Source organism: Cannabis sativa, chromosome 9 (assembly GCF_029168945.1).
Source record: "Cannabis sativa cultivar Pink pepper isolate KNU-18-1 chromosome 9, ASM2916894v1, whole genome shotgun sequence".
NCBI classification, from domain to species: domain Eukaryota; kingdom Viridiplantae; phylum Streptophyta; class Magnoliopsida; order Rosales; family Cannabaceae; genus Cannabis; species Cannabis sativa.
The window spans coordinates 7,996,312-8,015,327 of NC_083609.1; the positions used below are offsets into that span (position 1 = coordinate 7,996,312).

Below are 19,016 nucleotides of genomic sequence, written 5' to 3' on the forward strand. Positions count from 1 at the left end.
TGTAGTCTATATATTTAGGAAAAATATATTAGTTTTATTAATCTCCCTGTGTGAGTGCTGAATTTACAGTACTCGAGCTTGAGCAAAAGTAGAATTATAGTGAGTGAGAGAGAGAGAGAGAGAGAGAGAGAGAGAGAGAGAGAGAGAGAGAGAGAGAGAGAAATTCATCTAACAGTAAAAGAAAACTCTAACTCATTTTCTATTTTAACACTCCCATATCTGTGAAACTCAAACTATAATATTCTCTCTAAAATTCTAAATGATCTCTATATGATTTTATTAATTACCTGTAATATTTTAGTGTTAAAAAATTAACGTGCACATTGGTACATTACAGGTGTGATGATGACTACTGAGCTGTCTTCAACTTTAATTACTACACATAAATATACAAAACAACAAAATAATAAATAATGATATAAATATATAATAAATCTTTTGATACATATTTAGTTTAGTACATGTACACATCAAAAACCCACTTTCTCTAAGAGTTAAACTAATAGTACAAATAATATAAAAAAATTATCCAAATTAACCCCATAATATATAATGACAAAAGAGTTTGCCAATATATATAACATATATCAAATGATTGGCTGGAATGGACCAGAATTGCCTGGTATAGCTTCTCATCTAATTATTATTTTTATTATCACGCATCACCAAAAATCTTCAATAATAATTTTTGTCCAAATGAGTCCAATGCTAGCCGTTCTTCATTGTCACTTCCACGTAAGCATTATGTGTACATAAGAAAACAAAGTTCATTATCATCATCATCATCATTAATTATATATATTCCACTCTCAGAAAAACAACATTCAACTACTTGCTCCAAATAATAATCCCATTTGGACTTAATTTTTAGAGATTTTTCTATTCCTAACGTTATATTTTTAGTACAAATTAAAGCTTTTTTACTGCGTTACTTTTCATGACCACGTCAGTGACAGCTTTATCCCACATGCATTATCACATTAAAATTTCATTTTCTATGTTTTTTTTTTTAAAAAAATAAAAAATTAGTGATTTCTTTTTTAATTAGTTTATGAATAGTTTTTTTTTTTTTTGAATAAGTGGTAATTTTATTAATGCAAATCAGCTATAACAATAGCTTGCAAATCCGTAGGGACAAGCCCCCTACCATAACTACGACCTGAGTATAAACAAGCATGCCTAGCCAAATAATTGGCGGCCTTGTTCGCAGATCGTTTAACAAAGACAAGAGAAACATTCCTTAAGATATTAATGAGAGAAATACAATCAGCAACAAGTAACCCAAACGGGGAAAACATAGTTACTTTGTGTAACACAGCGTTGACAAGCACTTGACAATCGGACTCAATCACAACTTGAGGAAAATCATTAGTTTTCAGCCAACTAAGAACTTCTTTGAGCCCAATTGCTTCGGCCATAGCAGGCTCCACCTGAAACTGCTGCAACATAGCAGTAGCAAAAAGGACACTGCCCTCATGGTCTCTAACCAACCAACCAAATCCAAACCGTTTCTCAGCCGCAAAAACCGAAGCATCTACATTGATTTTGATCGTATTAACGCTAGGAGGTTCCCAGTGCGGGATAATGACAGTACCAGCAGGCATATCATTCTCAACATTTTGAGTTTTCGCACTTTTCCATTGATCAAAATAAGCTAATGCAGATTGCACAACAGCTGCTGCAACCGGCTTTTTGTTACTCCAAACCACCTCGTTTCTCGCCTTCCACACAGCCCAGCAAATCACAGCCATACCTCCCAGAGCAGAAGAAGACAATGTACTGGAGATTGTAGCAAACCAGTCCACGAAGTTCACACCAGCCGGAATGCGAAGATGGGTGTTGAACTGCTGCCAACACTGTCGGGCAAAGGAGCATTCAACAAGAACATGTTCAATTGTTTCGTTGTATAGTTGGCAAAAAGGGCAAACAACAGGTGCATTAACATGTTTCACCTTCAGATTAACCCGAGTTGGAAGGTTATTACGACATGCACGCCAAAGAAATACAGAGATCTTTGCTGGAATTTTCAAATTCCAAAGCTTTCTCCACAGGCCGGAATTATCTCCACCAGTCCACCTTCCGTTCAGAACTTGAAGTCTTTTATAAGCACTCTTTACAGTGTACTGACCAAAATTTTCGAAAGACCAATACCGAGTATCAAATGCCATAGAAGAACTGATCACAACCGCCCGAATTAAATCTCTATCATGCTCCGAAAAGAGGTCCAAAAGAACCTCCTCATCCCATTGTCTAGCATTCGGGATCATGAGTTGAGACACTTTAGCACCGATCAAAGCAGGGTGTGACGAGGAAACATACGGATTGTCTTTATCCATCAGCCATGGCTGGTTCAATACATCCACAGAGTCCCCACTTGCTATACTCCATCTAACCCCAGACTGAATCAAAGCTTGACTCTCAAAGATACTCCGCCAGACAAAACTCGGATTATTTCCAATACTAGCAGATAAGAAGGAACCTTGCGGATAATATTTAGCTTTGAAAACACGCCCAACCAGAGAAGACTCATTAGTTAAAAGACGCCATCCCTGCTTACCCAGCATAGCAAGATTATGATCGTGAAGGCTTCTAAATCCCATTCCACCAGAATGTTTATGGGCCACCATCCTGTCCCAGGATTCCCAATGGATTCCTTTACCATGACTAGAAGAAGAGTGCCACCAACTAGAACACAGAATTCTTTCCATCTCGTGACAAGTTTTCAACGGTAGAAGAAAGACACTCATCGCATAGCTAGGAAGAGCTTGAGCCACAGTTTTAATTAAGACTTCTTTGCCCGCACGAGAAAGCATCTTAGCATCCCAACTCTCAATTCTTTTCCTCACCCTTTCTTTCAAGAAACCCAAAATCGAAGATTTATTTCTTCCCATTGTACTAGGCAAACCAAGATACTTACTATTATCATCAGCCTGAACCATGCCCGTAATCCTCATGATCCGATCTCTCATAGCCACCTCCGTGTTGGTGCTGAAGAAGATTGACGACTTCGCTAAATTGACTTTTTGACCCGAGGCAATTTCAAACTTCCTCAACAAAGTCATAATTTGAGAGGCTTCTCCCTCAGTAGCCTGACAATACAAGTAGCTATCGTCCGCGAAAAACATATGGGAGATAGAGGGAGCACTCCGCGCAATCTTACAACCATGGATCCATTTTCTCATCTCATACCGTTGAATAAGGGCCGAGAAACCTTCAGCACAAAGAATAAACAAGTAGGGAGTTTATGAATAGTTAGAATCGGACAAGTCAAAAATATCTAGTTGCACATATTGCACTGTCAAGTACGTACTCTCCTCGTGTGTATATATATACATATATCTTGAGAAAAAGGATTTCATATCAAAACTTGTGAAGTGGTGCAAGAGTTTTGGGTTTAATAAGAAAAAGATGGCAATTGGGGAATGCATAGATGTTGAGAATGGTGAGATTATGATTAGGAATAATAATAACAATAATATTCTTGAAGATTTGGAGCAACCATTAATCATAAATAATAAGAAAGTGAAGAAGATTGTTGCCTATGAAGATGAAGATGAAGATAATAGTACGGTCGATGAAAGTGGCTCCATTGGGATGGTTTTGTTCAGCACTTTTGTTGCTGTTTGTGGATCTTTCGAGTTTGGATCATGTGTAAGTATATAACATACATATATATATATATGTTCTTTTTCTGAAGGAAGAAAAAAACATTCTCTCCTCAAGTAGTTTTACTGAAATGTATTTCTTTTTGTTTGTTTTGTTTTCTGAATAGGAAGCCACAAAATTAAAAATAACCAAAAAAAATAAATTAAGGTAAAAGAAAAGGTTTGTTTTAGCTTAAACTATTATTTTGGCAGGTGGGTTTTTCAGCTCCCACTCAATCTGCTATCAGGGAAAGTCTAAATCTCTCCTTAGCTCAGGTTTGTTGTTTTTGTTCATTAAAAACCAGTTCTTAAAATAAGTTAAAATATATACATTTCTTACTAACTCTTATATACTATAATAATTCACATTGCAGTATTCCATGTTTGGTTCTATAGTAACAATTGGTGCAATGGTTGGAGCCATAACAAGTGGCCGGATTTCAGATTTCCTTGGCCGTAAAGGGGTAATATATATATATATATATTTATATATATGATCTTTTTTTTCATTATGAAGATATAGTTAGTTTTTTTTTACTTGTACTAACAAATTTATAATGTAGGCAATGAGAATCTCAGCTGGTTTTTGCATCACTGGATGGTTAGCTGTTTACTTAGCCAAGGTATAAAATTGAATAATTGTTGAATATTATTGTCAATTGGGTCAGTTTGTGATTTGAAAGAAAAAAATCTGATTCAGGGAGCAATGTCACTTGACATGGGAAGATTATTCACAGGATATGGCATTGGAATTTTCTCTTATGTGGTAACTTCCTTGAATATTACAACTGTTAAATTTTTTAAGAATAATAATATATATTCAAATTAATAAGATTGGTAATGAATGAAAACATGAACAGGTCCCAATATATATAGCAGAGATATCACCCAAGCATCTCCGTGGAGGTCTTACAACACTAAATCAGGTACAACAGAAGATTAATTTCATCTTAATTCTCTTAATGAGATGATTATGTAAAGTTAAAAAATTCTTATATGTTTGGTTAATTATTTGTTCTTCAGCTCATGATTGTTCTTGGAGCATCATTTGCATTCATAATAGGGACAGCTATAAGCTGGAGATCATTAGCTCTAACTGGTAAGATATATAATGATAGCATTATATTATGTGCTTGAACTGAATTTAAGGTACTGATTTCTGAGTTTCTTTTAATCTGAAGGACTTGTTCCATGCATTGTGTTATTGATTGGTCTACATTTTGTTCCTGAGTCCCCAAGATGGCTGGTAAGAATTTGGATCAAAACCAAGCTTAGAAAACATAGAAAAAAAAGAGACATATAAAGAATCTTATTAAGTACTTACTTTGATCATTTTTCAGGCTAAGGCTGGTCATGAAAAAGAGTTTCAAGCTTCACTGCAGAGACTTCGAGGCAAAGGAGCCGATATCACAAGTGAAGCTGCTGAAATCCAAGTAATTTTTTTCACCTACATTACAGAACAGAAGTTACAGAACATTTCTTTTTCTCTTATCATGAATACAGAAAACTAAGATTGTTGTCTGTTTATATAGGTATATATTGAAACACTTCACAGTCTTCCAAAAGCCAGTGTAGTAGACTTGTTTCAAAGCAAGTATATTCGTTCTGTCACTGTAAGAACTTAATGTTTCATACCTTGTCCTCAGATCTTGTTCTAAAAGACTTTCATTTTTAACTTGTGATCTTCATGACATCTTAGATTGGAGTTGGACTGATGATTTTCCAACAATTTGGAGGCATTAATGGAATTGGATTCTATGTTAGTGAAACCTTTACAGAAGCTGGTAAAGTCATAGCTTTCCTCTCACAAGATTTGATGTGTTTTTTTGTTAGTCTCACTGATATCAAACTTGTTTTCTCTCCTATCATTTCAACCACAGGACTTTCAGGCAACACAGGAACCATTGCCTATGCTTGTGTTCAAGTTCCAATAACTGTAATGGGAGCAATTTTGATGGACAGAACTGGAAGAAGACCACTCATTATGGTAAATCAGCTGAGAAAATCATCATAACAATGCTATATATAATTCATCATGTATTCCTCTTTTTCATACTTGTTTTTTTTTCTTCTTTTTGTATGAAGGTGTCTGCAACTGGAACATTTCTAGGCTGCTTTATGGCAGGAACTTCTTTCTTACTCAAGGCGAGTAGTCGAGACTCGATTCAAATGTCTTTTTTTCCCTCTTAGTGCTAAACCAGTGGTATCTAAATTAAACTTATAATCATTTGAATGAACAGGATCAAGGATTGCTACTTGAATGGGCACCCCTAATAGCTGTTGCTGGAGTACTGGTAAGATAAGACATTAGTTGCCATAACTCTACTTGAAGATCAAAATCTTGGACTAATTTCTTTTCTTTCAATCTCTTTTGGAATGATCAGATTTTTATAGCCTCTTTCTCAATTGGATTGGGGGCAGTCCCTTGGGTGATTATGTCTGAGGTAACTAAAATCCACACCATTGATAATCCGAAAAAGAAATAATGGTTTTGAATCATTTTTACTAACTTTATTTTTTATGGTCCCTTTTGGCAGATCTTCCCAATTCATGTGAAGGGAATTGCTGGAAGTATGGTGGTGATGGTGAACTGGTTAGGAGCTTGGGCAATATCCTATACATACAACTTCTTTATGAGCTGGAGTGCCTATGGTAAAAAAAGAAAATCAACGAAATAGGAATGAATAGAGTTAGTTGTTGACTCTCCATGATTGTTTGACCTTATCATTTTTCTTTTGTTTTCTCATTTTTTCAGGAACTTATTTCATCTACTCTGGATTTTCTCTATTGGCTGTTCTGTTTGTGGCCATTTTAGTCCCAGAGACAAAAGGCAAAACACTTGAAGAGATTCAGGCTTGCATTAATGCAGACAGAAGAAAAAACCAAGTTTTAAACTGATCATGATGAAACCCAAAAAGCTTGGAAATAATTTTGATATTTGATTCTTGCCCATGTAATCTACTCCCATTGATTTGGTGGTGAAAAAATTTGATGTGGGCAATTCATAGTTTATCTTGCTTGTTATATATAAATATATATTAGAATGTGAAGAGATTATTAGGCTTAATTAAAGAGAAAGAATGAAATAGTTCATTACTTTTGCAAGAGAGAGGAAGAGTACTTAAAGTTGTTAGTAATGATTATTATCATCATTATTTTGTTGTAGAGAGTGATATGATGGGTAGTAAATTTATTCAATGTAGAGAAGAAGATTTTTCTTCTTTTATTGTGCTATTAAAAGCTCAATATGTATCATTTTTCAATATCATATTCTTCATTTTGTTTTCTGTTGTTTGAATTTCTTGTAGAAGTAGAAAAATCTTTTTTTTTTTTTTGAAAATAAAGCTTGCATTGAAACTAGAAATTAGACTTCCCGATCATTACAAAAGATAGAGTAGGGTAACGCCTATCTAGCGACATTGTGAGTCAGAAATATAATTATAATGTTCCATAAGTAGAAAAATCTTACGAACATAAACCAAACGACAATAAATATCAAAGCAATAAACCTATATAATACGACAACGACTAATGTAATACACAGGGCCCAGGGGCATATTTTAAAGAAAATTTGTAGGTCGTACTGGAAACGACAATTGAATTGTTAAACGACAAACAACAGTCGTAAAACGTATGACATGATAAGATAATAAGCATGTATTAAATAATAAATAAGATTATGTTTGGATAAAATAATGTATTGTATTAATTATTACGACTAAATTTTTTAATACAATGTATGTTGTATTATTTAATACAAAATAAAGAGTCCGTATTAACTTGTATTATAATATTTACCTGGATCTGAGAGTAGGGACTCGAGACCGGGACCCAGACCCAGACCCGGAGCTGGACCTGGACCGGATCAGACCCGGACCTGGACTCGGGACTCGAACCCGTAGTAGGTGTTGGGATCGAGTGTATTAGAAATATATTATAACTTTACACAATCAATTAATACAAGTCAATATAAAATATTGTATTGTATTAAATAAAATACAATACAATACAATACATTACGATACGGCGTACCAAAAGAGGGGACTAAAAAATCAGCTTTACTTTTGCTTTTCTTTTCAAGAAAAACATGTGATTTTACCTCGTTCCTTGAATTTAGCATCTGATTTAAAGTCTCATCAATTTTAACAATTTGATTTGATGGAGGCTTACATGACAAGATAATACATTTAAGGACTAAATAGTTTAAATTTAAAAATAATAAGGACCAACCGTGTCACTGTCAAGAGGAAAATGTTTTGGGTATCGAGGGCCTAACTGCAAATTCGTCAAAATTTGCAAGTTTATACTTCTCTCTTTCTCTCTCTGGACTCTCGATTACGTTTCGGATCAGAAGTAGAAGAATCACACCGACATAGAGCTCCAAGCTCCATCAATGGCGTCCTCCACAGCCAAGGTCACCTTCCGAATGCTAATGCTGTTCCTAATCATTTTGGTCCTTTTCTACGTCGGTCGCCCCCTCTATTGGAAAATCTCCGCCACCATCCACGATATCCGCCAGAACAAACAGACCGTCAAACAAGGTTCAATTCTCCTCTCCTTTTCTTCTCTATTATTGGATGAATTAGGGTTTTTAATCTCTATTATTCTTGAAATAACTTCTTCATTGTTCTTTATTTTGGGGATTTAGGTATTTCGCAGATCGTTATGGAAGCTCAGAGAACGGTTGGTTGGTACCACGATGAGTCGGATTCGGGTGCCCGTGAAACTCGGATCGGAAAGAAGAGCGGGTCATCCACGACCCGGAAACTGTTGAGCTGATCAATGATGATGAGGTATAGATAATAATTCACCATAAATGTCTGTAATTTTAGGGTAATTTTTAGTCTATAAAAGGAAAAAGCAAAGAAATCAATGCCAGTTTGCAATAAATTTAGTTCCTGGAGAAGCCCAAGATAAAATTAAAAAAAAAAACTTGGCTTTGTATGAGTACTGTTAACATTTTTTTTTTCTTTTACCATAAATGTAATGTTATGTAGATTTGTTAGTGTTGCTAATTTGATTGGTTTTTTTTTTTTTTGTCTTTTTATTTTTTAGAATGAATGGCCTGAAGAAAGGTTTTATTAAATTTTTTTCAAGTATTAAAAGGGTTTAAACTTGAATTTATGTTTAATACAAGTCACGTGCTACATCTATTTTATCAATTATAAAATAGGTTAGATAGGATAATACCAGTTAAAATCAGTACAAAATAAACGAGTTTGAGTTGATTTGGATGGAAGTAAAAACACGTCTAATTTGTTTATTAAACAGACAATTTTCAGGTTCTCATGATACATCTCTTATGTTAGTCTTCATAGTCAGCTTGTGTTAAATCCTATTCTTTTTGTTAAGAGATTTGTACTTTTCTTACCTTGCATTACTGACATTGAGAAATGTTTATATGAGGGTTGAAACATCCTAATATATGAGGGGTTTTTTACCTAGTAATTATATGCAGGTTATGAGGGTTATATGTATCAAATTTTTGTTAGGGGTATTCATGAAAGGGAAATTTTCTAAATATATCTCATTTTAATAATTTTTATTTTATATAAAACTTATATCTTTAATTGTATTAAGTTTTTTTAATTTTTTTTTTCTTCCAATTCATATTCTTAAAAAATATACCTATCAAATAAAAATAAATTATATTTTAAATATTATGACAACAAAATTAAAATAAAAAATTACATGAAATTTTCTTAGAAAAATAAAAAAAATATATACATGAGTTGAAATTGAAATCAAAATAAATATTGAAATTAATATAAAATAATATGAGGAAAAAATTTAAGAAAAATATTGGGAGTAATTTTTAAAAATTATTTAAATTTATATTTTCTTAATAATGGGGTGTATTTATCATTTTATGGGGTGTAAATAGAATTTCTCTTCATAAAATAATTGATTCAATTCAATCTACACGATCCAATCTAATTCAATATGCTAAGTGTGGATATCCGCACTTGTGATAGTACAATAGCGTTGGTAACATTTTTGTTTTTTATTTTTTTAATCGCTAAAAGAGAAAGTAAAATTTGTGTTTTTAAAAAATAAAAATGTATTCTATAATTACTTTTATTTTTTAATTTTAAAAACAGAAAAATAAAAGTGTGTTCTATTACTTTTATTTTTATTTTTATTTTTTGATTTTATTTAAGTCGGGTCCAGGTCCAAGTTTGGAGTTGGGGTTGTGGTCCGAGTTCGGGATTGGGTTCGAAGTTGGAGTCTAGGTCACAAGGTCCAAGTTACTATCGGAGTCCAAAATATTGATTAAGAAAAAAAAATTATTGTGAAAGTATTTTTTTTTTTCAAAATTTTTAAAATTTTAATTCTCAATTAAAAATTTGAAAAGTGAAAACAATTTTATAAAACATGTTTTAAAAAATATTTTCACTTTCTAATTAAAAAAATAGAAACTAATTAAAAAGTGTTACCAAACGCACCTTAAGTAAAAAAAATCGTAATACAAAAATATATTGAGGAGTTAATATTATTTTGCTTATTGCAATTAGGTCATTATTTTGTTATTTTTCAATTGTTGTGTAGTTGTATTTTTATTGTTTTATAATTTTTTTCATGCTAATTGTTAAGTTATTTTAGAGTTGTTTTTTAGTTGTTTTTTTTATTTTACTAAAACACAATATTTTTGTAATTTAAAAAATTTAAACTCAGCATTTTTGTAAAATTGATAGAGTAAAAATGTAAAAAAATTCACGTCACAGTCAGTATTTTTGTAAACTTTCTTCAATTTTACAATATTTTTATAAGTTCTCCAAAAAGAACCTCTATTATTGGTATTATTTAAAAAATTAAATACTTAGTTGGTATTTGGTAATATTTTTTGTTTTTAAATTTTTTAATCACAAAAATAAAAGTAAAATTTTATTTTGAAAAACAAAATGTGTTGTATAACCACTTTTGTTTTTTAATTTTAAAAATAAATATGTATTTTGTAAATTTTATTTTTATTTTCATTTGTTGATTTTATTTAAGTCAAGTCCGAGATCAGAATCGGGACAGGTCCGAGTCGGGTCCAAGTTTAATTTTTAAGAAAATTTTAAAAGTGATTTTTTGTTTACTTTTAAAATTTAAATTCTTAATTAAAAAATAAAAAACAGATATATATTCTTGGGTGATTCTATAATGCACCCCTTAAAAGGGATGTACTGATGCATCCTTAACTTGTTTCGGCATTCAGAAAAATTTTTTAGTCTAATTTTTTTTTTCATATTCATGTATGTTATAGCTATTTAACATATCCTACAAAATTTTAAAAAATTCGAAATAATTTACAATATAGAAAACAATGTTCAAACAGTCTATTTTACACGCGTATAAAATAAAATAGTCACGCGTACAACACACTGTTTGAACATAATTTTCGGCGTGTTAAACTTTTCCAAATTTCTTAAAATTTTGCAGAATGTCTTAAATAATTATAACGTACATGACCATGAGAAAAAATTTGACTAAAAAATTATTTCGGATGCTAAAACAGATAGATGTACATCAATATATTCATTTTAAGGGAGTGCATTGTAGAATTTTCCTGAACATAATTTTTTGAAAAATGTTAAAATATTACCGAAAGCACCCGTTAACATTTCTATTTCATTTTTCATTGGTCCTTTTCGTTCCTCGAACACAATTAATAATAATAATAATAATAATAATAATAATAATAATAATAACTAAGTTAACAAATGTAAACTATTTTCTATTTTATACAACCTCAATTTCCATCTTTTTAAGCTAGACTGTATAAAGTATAAACGGCCGGTTTACATAATTTGTATTAATTGTTTAGATTGCCAATAAAAAAACCTTAAAAAAATGGTGCTTCTTACTACTTTTTTTTGTTTCTTTCTTATAATAAGGCCTCCTAAAAATATAACAAAAAACAAAACAAAATTTTAAGCTCAAAAAAATTACATAAAGAAAGAACTCATGGTTTAAATGATGTTTTACTCTCCTCTATTAGATTTTGAACTTGGGTTCTTTCTCTTCCTTGATTTGTTTGCAGGAATTTTTTTGTTCTTGGATTGTCTATGCTTCTTGGTCTGTTGTTTTGGAGGCAATGATGGTTTTCCGTCTTCATCTTCCTCATCAGACCGGTCATGGCCATCACTCAATGAGCCATCTTCGTCCGAACTCAGGACCAAGTCCTGTACAATGTCTTCATCCCCAGCTAACTCATCATCCACTTGCTCTGTCTTTCTCTTCTTTTTTCTCTTCTTTTTTGATTCCTTAGGTTTCTCATTCCTGTTAATTTAATAAAACAGCACAAATTAAGAATATATATCATGCAAGAAGAGAGAGAGAGAGAGAGAATCTTATTTAACCATACTTGGAATCAGTTCCTGGCAACCAGGAGGAACTAAACACAACTGTGCCTTCCTCATTTTGGGTATGATCTTCTTCATCGTCACTTTCTGTCATCTTTTTCCCAAAGAAGGATGAGTTTTCACCAACAACAACGCTGCAAATTACCACCACATTAGATTTAGATGCTTATCACCGAAAAAATCTTTGGAAAAGGAAAAAAAAAATAACCTGGATTCCATCAAGGAATTGTTTCTTTGTTGTGCTCTTTGGCGTAAAATTAAGACAAATTGTGACAGAGGGCTCGCCCCCGCCTTCTTCTCATCCTACAACAGCCAAAAACAAGTTCTTCATTTGATCAACTATAATTAGTTCGTAGCTTTTTTTTAAAAAAAAAAAAAATTAATTAGTTCATAGTTAACATAATAAAAAATGGAAAATTTCCAATTATATTGTGCAGGATTGATTCTGTTTTGATAGATTTTAGTAACAAAAATATCAATAGAAGAGAAATTCGAATATTCCTAAATATTGAGTCAAGCTTTGCTAGTTAGAAGCAAAATCAAACAATACAAATTCATAATGTAACACTCTACACGAAAAATAGAACATACCTCAAGAAAAGACGCCACTGCAGGATTATTTGGCATATAAGAGATTGACATGCGTTTCTCATTTGTAAATACAGAGTTAGCCTCAATCTGAGAAATAAAAGAGTATGAACATTAGATGCAACCTTTGTACATGTCAACACTCAACAATCATCAATTCACAGACCACTATAAGACCTTTGAACAACACTAAGGTGGCATTTGGTTGGGAGGAATGAAAATATAGAAATAGGAATAGGAATGGAATAAAATTTCAAATGCATAAAAAAAACTGATAAAAAAATCATTAAATTTTTTCTCTTGTTACATTGGAATGGTCTTTTATTCCTTTTTAAAATGGAATAGTCATTCCACCAAAATGGTGAAAAGAGCATTCCATTAGAATGCCATTCCAATACTTTAAAATGCAACCAAACAAAGGAATGGAATGAAAATTGTTTCCTTTCCATTCCATTCCATTTCATTACTTCCAACCAAACGCCACCTAAATGTCTAAAAGAAAATCACGTAACACATCTGATCACCACATAAAGTAATTACCTGGCGGATCAGCTGTCGCATTGCCTTCCGAAACCTATCAACCTTGGTGGACTTGGTAAAGTTACGTAACCGCACAGCTGGAATAAAAGACAGCTCAAAGAAAGAAACAGAATAGCTCCATTGAGCTAGGTGTTCGGAAAGCTCATCGATAACAGAAAAGACACATGCCTCCTGAAACGCTCGGGTCTTCACAATGGGCTTGCTAACCTGGCACAAAAGTTATGCAATCATGTGAAATAAAAAACACAATTAAGTGGTGCAATTGCATGAAGGATGCCCATGCTCATTCATACCTTGAGTATTGTACGTAAGTCAACGGCTTTGCCAATGCCTCCAGTTGGGGGCCTATTCAGTTCTTTCATTTCTAGCATGTCCAGTAAAAGCATGGATACAGGTATAAAAGTATCAGTTGCAGAAGCTATTTGATTGAGCATTCTCACACATCTCAATCTAAGAGGGAAATATCTAGCAGTTGGAACTAGACGTGCTACCCCGGCAATGATTTGCGATAGTGGGTATGCGAGAGGCTTCAAGTCAGATTCTTTGCCATAGGTGCAAATACATCCAGTCCAGAGCTCAAGGCAACTCATGAACTTCCACTCATAAACCTTACGGAATGCTTCCTGAATGAATAACCAACAACATAGCACAAGTAAAACAAAAGAATTTAATAATAAAAATTGTAAAAGCATCTAGCTAACCTTCCACCAATTGTCTGGTGGAATAAAAACATAAAAGCAGCCTGCAGCATCCGTTTCATTTATTCATGGCAAGAAAACTTTCTATTGATTAATTAACCAGTTTAAAAAAAATGAATTGAGAAACATAATTAAATTCAATGATGGTAGCCGACACCTTACCTGGCATATGATATGCATAAATGATTCAAAAAGAATTAACAAGTCAAAAGGCTGAATGTTATCTAAAGATCTAGAAATTGCCATTACCTTGGTTCTTGTATTCAATGCCTCTCGCAATACCATTGCTAGTTGCCGAATGAAAATGAAGGCATGTTGATATGCTGTTGGGAGATCTACCCCAAAAAGTTCAATAATACAGTTCTGAAGAAACTGGATATGTTGCAATTTGGCAGCATTTACAAACTGGCAATTCAAAACGTATGCTTTATATATCCCTTTAAAGCATTCATCTAAGCAATCAGAGCCAAGTCGAATGCATAGATCTCTTAAAAATAGAAAGGAGACAACAGGAAGGGCACCTCCACCAGTACCCCAAAAATGAAGCGCAATCTGAAATAAAACGTCAAAGAAATGTTTATTCCATTACTAAGGAAGTGACAATAAAACAAGTATACATAAGAATATACAAGTCCCTCACACCAATCATTAGAAAAGTCAGCAACATATCATATATGCATGTTGCGTATCAATTTCAAAACGCACAAAATGCCAACGAACTATGTCATACCTTAATGTACTTCCTTAAGAGACTTGGGAAAGCAGCCAGAAATACAGAAGAATATTTGAGACGCCGTAGAGTGAATGCTATCATTTGTGTGTCTGTCATTTGGTTCAGAACATGTAGGGAATTTCCAAGATATGACTTCACAATATGGTTGTAGTTCGTCCATTGTTTAGTGCTCCTTAATTCTAATATGATCTCTTTTTTCCCACCAGATGAAGGAAGCTGCAACATTTTTCGAAGTATTCCATCCATTTCACTTAGTACAAACAACATTACTTTATTAAAAACACTGCTAGACATGATACTGAATTTAGTTGATGGATCATCTCCACTGTCATCACCATAATGGCATGCTGTGTGAAAAGCTTTCATAAGAGTACGAATAGCAGAGATCTTTCCATCCTTTTGAACTGAGTTACACCATTCATCAACCATGGTAGCTGTTATAACACGTTTGGATGGCTTTTCTTCTTTCTCTGCAACTTCAAGGTCACTAGTTTCATCATCATCATCATCTTTTAGCTCTTCATCAACATCATCTACTTCGGTTTCTTCCTCCTCCAAATCACTATCAATATCCTCCTGCAATAAAATGGCAACAGATTTAATCATTTCTTAAAACAACCCATCAGAGGAAGTTACAAGTTGAGTGCAATAAACACACATTTTTGCATTTTTGCTTACTGACCTCAATATCTTCATCTTCAAACTGTAGAAGTTCTTTGTCGTGCTCTTTCAAAAATTCATAAAAATCTGGGTCCTGCACAATGAAGTTAATTAGTAATAACATACCAATCACCACAACTCAACCAACTGAAGAAGAAGAAGATTTTTCTAACCTTTTGCCTGAGTCTTTCCAGCTGCTCCTTATGCTCTGTTGCTTGACCCCGGGACTTCGATGTTTTCCCATCTTTATCATCTGATAACATAAATTAAGCAAGAATACCCAACCTTAGGTTCACAATCAAATTGAAATAACATGAGAATCATATTACAATAACAAACCACATTCTGACACCAATCCAGAAAACGCAGAAACTGCTTACATATATAAAAAGAAAAAAATCACAAATTTACTATTCAAAAATCAAAACCTGCGAACTCTGTATCCATATCGACAGTGGATTTTCCCCGCAAATGGACAGCCTCCTTAGACCTAAGATGACGAGCAAACCGTAACTGGAATACTGAACCCGCCAAGCTTAATCTAGGCCAAATTTGTCAAAATTTGTTGGGCCCAAATCAGACCTGTCACAAAAAAAAGTGACTTTTCAAGAATACGAAATTTTAAAATGGTAGAATAGTCATTTGTGACTGACAAACATTAAATAAAATAAACTGTATTAATGTAGAAGAAAAGGCAGAAAGAGATAAACTAGTAATGGTGAGTGGTTGGGTTGAAGCGAGTTTGAATTAGAAGAATAATATAAAAAATACATGCAAATCCTCATTTTATCAAACATTATCAATTTATTCTCATAAGACAGTACAATAGCATTAGAAACAAATTTACATGTATTCAATTTGTATAAATTAATAAAATAATAAAAGTAAAATTAAATTAACATTGAAAGAGTCATTTCATAACCCTTTTATTTTCTTTCTGGATTGGCGGATTCCTGAGTTAGTAAAAACCTGCTCTGCTTTCCTAGTTACTCTTCTAGCAATTCCTATCTCATCATATAGCCATGTGTTTGCATATGTTTGTGTTTATATTATTATATAATAATGAAAGAAACTAGGAGGAGAGTTGCACATAAATTAAACCACCAAAGTTCAGCATGTCAATTTGATTATAGATTTTCCGAGCATACAAAGGTTTTCCAGTGCGGCTGTGCCTACTATCTATTAGGAAATCTAGCTCAACATCATCATCATAAACATAAATTCTCATATGATTATTCCAACTCAAAATCGAAAGTGGCCAAAATTAAACCCATAAAAGACTGAAGCTCAAATTCTTCTATTCTCATCATCAACATCAAAAACACAAAATAATCAAAGCAAAACTAAGCTTACCAGTTCAAAGAAAAAAGAATGATAGAGGAGAGAGATGGTAACAAAGAAAGAGAACCCGTCCGTGCAACTGTGGAGCTGTAATATGCTACTGGTAAAAATTTCAAAACTAGCTAAAGCCTAAAATGCACATCTCTATCTATCTATCTATTCTAAACTAAACACTAAATGATAGTTGTTATTCGCTATTACTACGATATATATATATATATATATATATATATATCTAAAATGCTTTCTCAAAATTAATAAATGCAGAGCATTATACTTCCTCAATAAATTACAGTAATGAACACAAAACTAAAGAAAAATAATTAACTCTACTTAGTCAAGCATTCAAGCTTCAAAATAGAAGAGATATTGAGCCTAACGTAAAGAATGGCAATCAGAAATTTGATTTTGAATACCTGTTGGAGAGTGATCAAGAAAAATCCGGAGCTGGGCGGTGCGGACTGCGGAGTGAAGAGAGGGAGAGAGGAGAGAAGGAGAGGAGAGAGGAGAGTGGTGGACGGGAGAGAGAGTGACAGTGAGGCGCAGAGAAAGGGAAACAGAATTAGATTGATTAGGGTTACGTTTTATTATTTTGTTTGTTTTATTTTCATGGCATCTCACATACATACTCATTTGTTTTTCTTTTAGAAGAATCACATTATGTTTGAAAAAGAATACTTTAATTATATGGTAATATGAAATAGTATTTTTTTTATAATTATATAAAGCTGAATTTTTGCTCTACTTTTCATTTTGCTTGTAATTCTTAAGTGATTTTAAATAATTATATAATTTGTACAAAAAATATTTGTATTAATGATAGAAATTATAAAATAAACTTATAATTTTTAATATATTTTTATGTTATTCAATATATTCTAGGGGTGAGCATAAAATTCAGAAAACTGAAAAAACCGTCTAAATCGACCTACCGAACACCATTAGAATCGAAACCGACAAAACCAAAAATCGAAAAACCACTGATGGTTAAAACCGCCATTGAACATTCATTTTTTTTTTGGTAATAAACCGACCAAAAAACCGAAACCGACCGTTATACATATATATATTAATTTATTAAGTTTTTTTTTATGTATTATAGTTACTAATAATATAAAAAAAAAAAAAAAACTATATTATTTTTTGGCTAATTAGTAATTTTTTCCCCTGAACTTTTTTTGCCGTTAAAAATTTCCCCGAACTATTGAGATTGTTAAATTTAAGGACTTTTGTCTAATTTCATTCAATTTTATTGTTTCAGTAATTGTTTATGTACTAAACCATGCTCCCCATATTTTGATATCTACCAAATCATGTCCCTCAAACTTTGATATCTACCAAATCATGGCCCTTTAACTTTCATCCATGTTAGAATTTTTTTACTAAAATTAGACAAAAGTCCTTAAATTTAACAATCTCAATAGTTCGGGGGGAATTTTTAACGGCCAAAAAAGTTCAGGGGGCATGATTTAGTACATGTCAAAGTTCAGGGGAAAAAATTACTAATTAGCCTTATTTTTTTTTTATTAATATTAAAGTTAAAAGAATAAAATAATTAGTTTTTGAACAATTAATTTGTATGTTTGTAGTTGTAAAATGTAGAATAATATATTTATAGAATAAATGGATTTTTTTTTTAAAAAAAAAAAGTTCGGTTTGGGCAGTTTTAACCGACCAAACCGAGGTTCAAAACGGTCGGTTTTAATATAGGTTCTGGATTGGTCGGTCGGTTTTCGGATTGCACCAATCCAATCCAAACCGAAAACCGAATTTTGGATTTTTATATAGAAAAAAATCGATCAAACCAACCGATGCTCACCCCTAATATATTCAATAATTTTTAAGTTATTTTTATTATATTTAAAATTAAAATTACGTGAATTGCTACGTATATTTTTGTGTATACGTAAGCAATCTACCGTCGCAGTTAATTGAGATTTTTAGATAAAAGGGATAAATAGCTAATAGAAAAGGAATTTTGGTAGTTTTCATCAAAAAAATCTATTTAAGTAATTAATTATTAAAAAATATAAAATTAAGTGATTTTACTGCCAATATCTTTTTTTTAACAAGATGAAATTAAGTATTAAATGATTATCTGTAGAGTTTTTTGCGGTTAAATCCTCTAAATTAATATTTCACTTACATTTAACTCTCCAAACTTAAATTTTGACGGTAAAACCTACTAAACTATTAAACCGTTAATAAATTTAATGTGTCATCTATTTACTTTTGTTAACTGCCAACAAGATTGCCAACATGGCTGCTTATATGTACAATTTTAAACATGTGTCGTATTTATGTTAGTACACCTAATTTAATTATTTAAAACTTTAGTTTTTAAAATAACTTTCTATATTTTTTAAATAATTAAATTAGGTGTACCAATATAAATACCACACATGTTTAAAATTGTATACATAAACACCTATGTTGGCAGCCATGTTGACAGTTAGGATGATAC

General features: G+C 32.2%; 3 protein-coding genes across 3 annotated transcripts; 2 read left to right on the forward strand and 1 right to left on the reverse strand.

Moving 5' to 3' along the window:
- Positions 1-3,311: 3,311 nt before the first annotated feature.
- LOC115722728 (sugar transporter ERD6-like 16) lies at positions 3,312-6,907 on the forward strand. Its single transcript, XM_030652016.2, has 17 exons — positions 3,312-3,651; positions 3,858-3,920; positions 4,019-4,108; positions 4,208-4,267; positions 4,345-4,410; positions 4,505-4,570; positions 4,668-4,743; positions 4,826-4,890; positions 4,985-5,077; positions 5,177-5,257; positions 5,344-5,428; positions 5,525-5,631; positions 5,730-5,789; positions 5,885-5,938; positions 6,029-6,088; positions 6,182-6,296; positions 6,400-6,907. Exons 1-17 carry the CDS (start codon positions 3,409-3,411, stop codon positions 6,540-6,542), a joined length of 1,527 nt encoding a protein of 508 aa, XP_030507876.2. The 5' UTR covers positions 3,312-3,408; the 3' UTR covers positions 6,543-6,907.
- Positions 6,908-7,884: 977 nt separating this feature from the next.
- On the forward strand, positions 7,885-8,659 carry LOC115722729 (uncharacterized). Its single transcript, XM_030652017.2, has 2 exons — positions 7,885-8,185; positions 8,293-8,659. The coding sequence occupies exons 1-2, from the start codon at positions 8,038-8,040 to the stop codon at positions 8,421-8,423; spliced, it is 279 nt and encodes a 92-aa protein (XP_030507877.1). The 5' UTR covers positions 7,885-8,037; the 3' UTR covers positions 8,424-8,659.
- Positions 8,660-11,391: 2,732 nt separating this feature from the next.
- LOC115722562 (nucleolar complex-associated protein 2) lies at positions 11,392-17,212 on the reverse strand. Its single transcript, XM_030651803.2, has 12 exons — positions 16,969-17,212; positions 15,640-15,793; positions 15,385-15,464; positions 15,234-15,305; positions 14,549-15,127; positions 14,068-14,370; positions 13,414-13,743; positions 13,121-13,327; positions 12,584-12,670; positions 12,201-12,295; positions 11,995-12,126; positions 11,392-11,909 (listed from the first exon to the last, which is right to left on the reverse strand). Exons 2-12 carry the CDS (start codon positions 15,656-15,658, stop codon positions 11,612-11,614), a joined length of 2,202 nt encoding a protein of 733 aa, XP_030507663.2. The 5' UTR covers positions 15,659-15,793; positions 16,969-17,212; the 3' UTR covers positions 11,392-11,611.
- Positions 17,213-19,016: the final 1,804 nt, after the last annotated feature.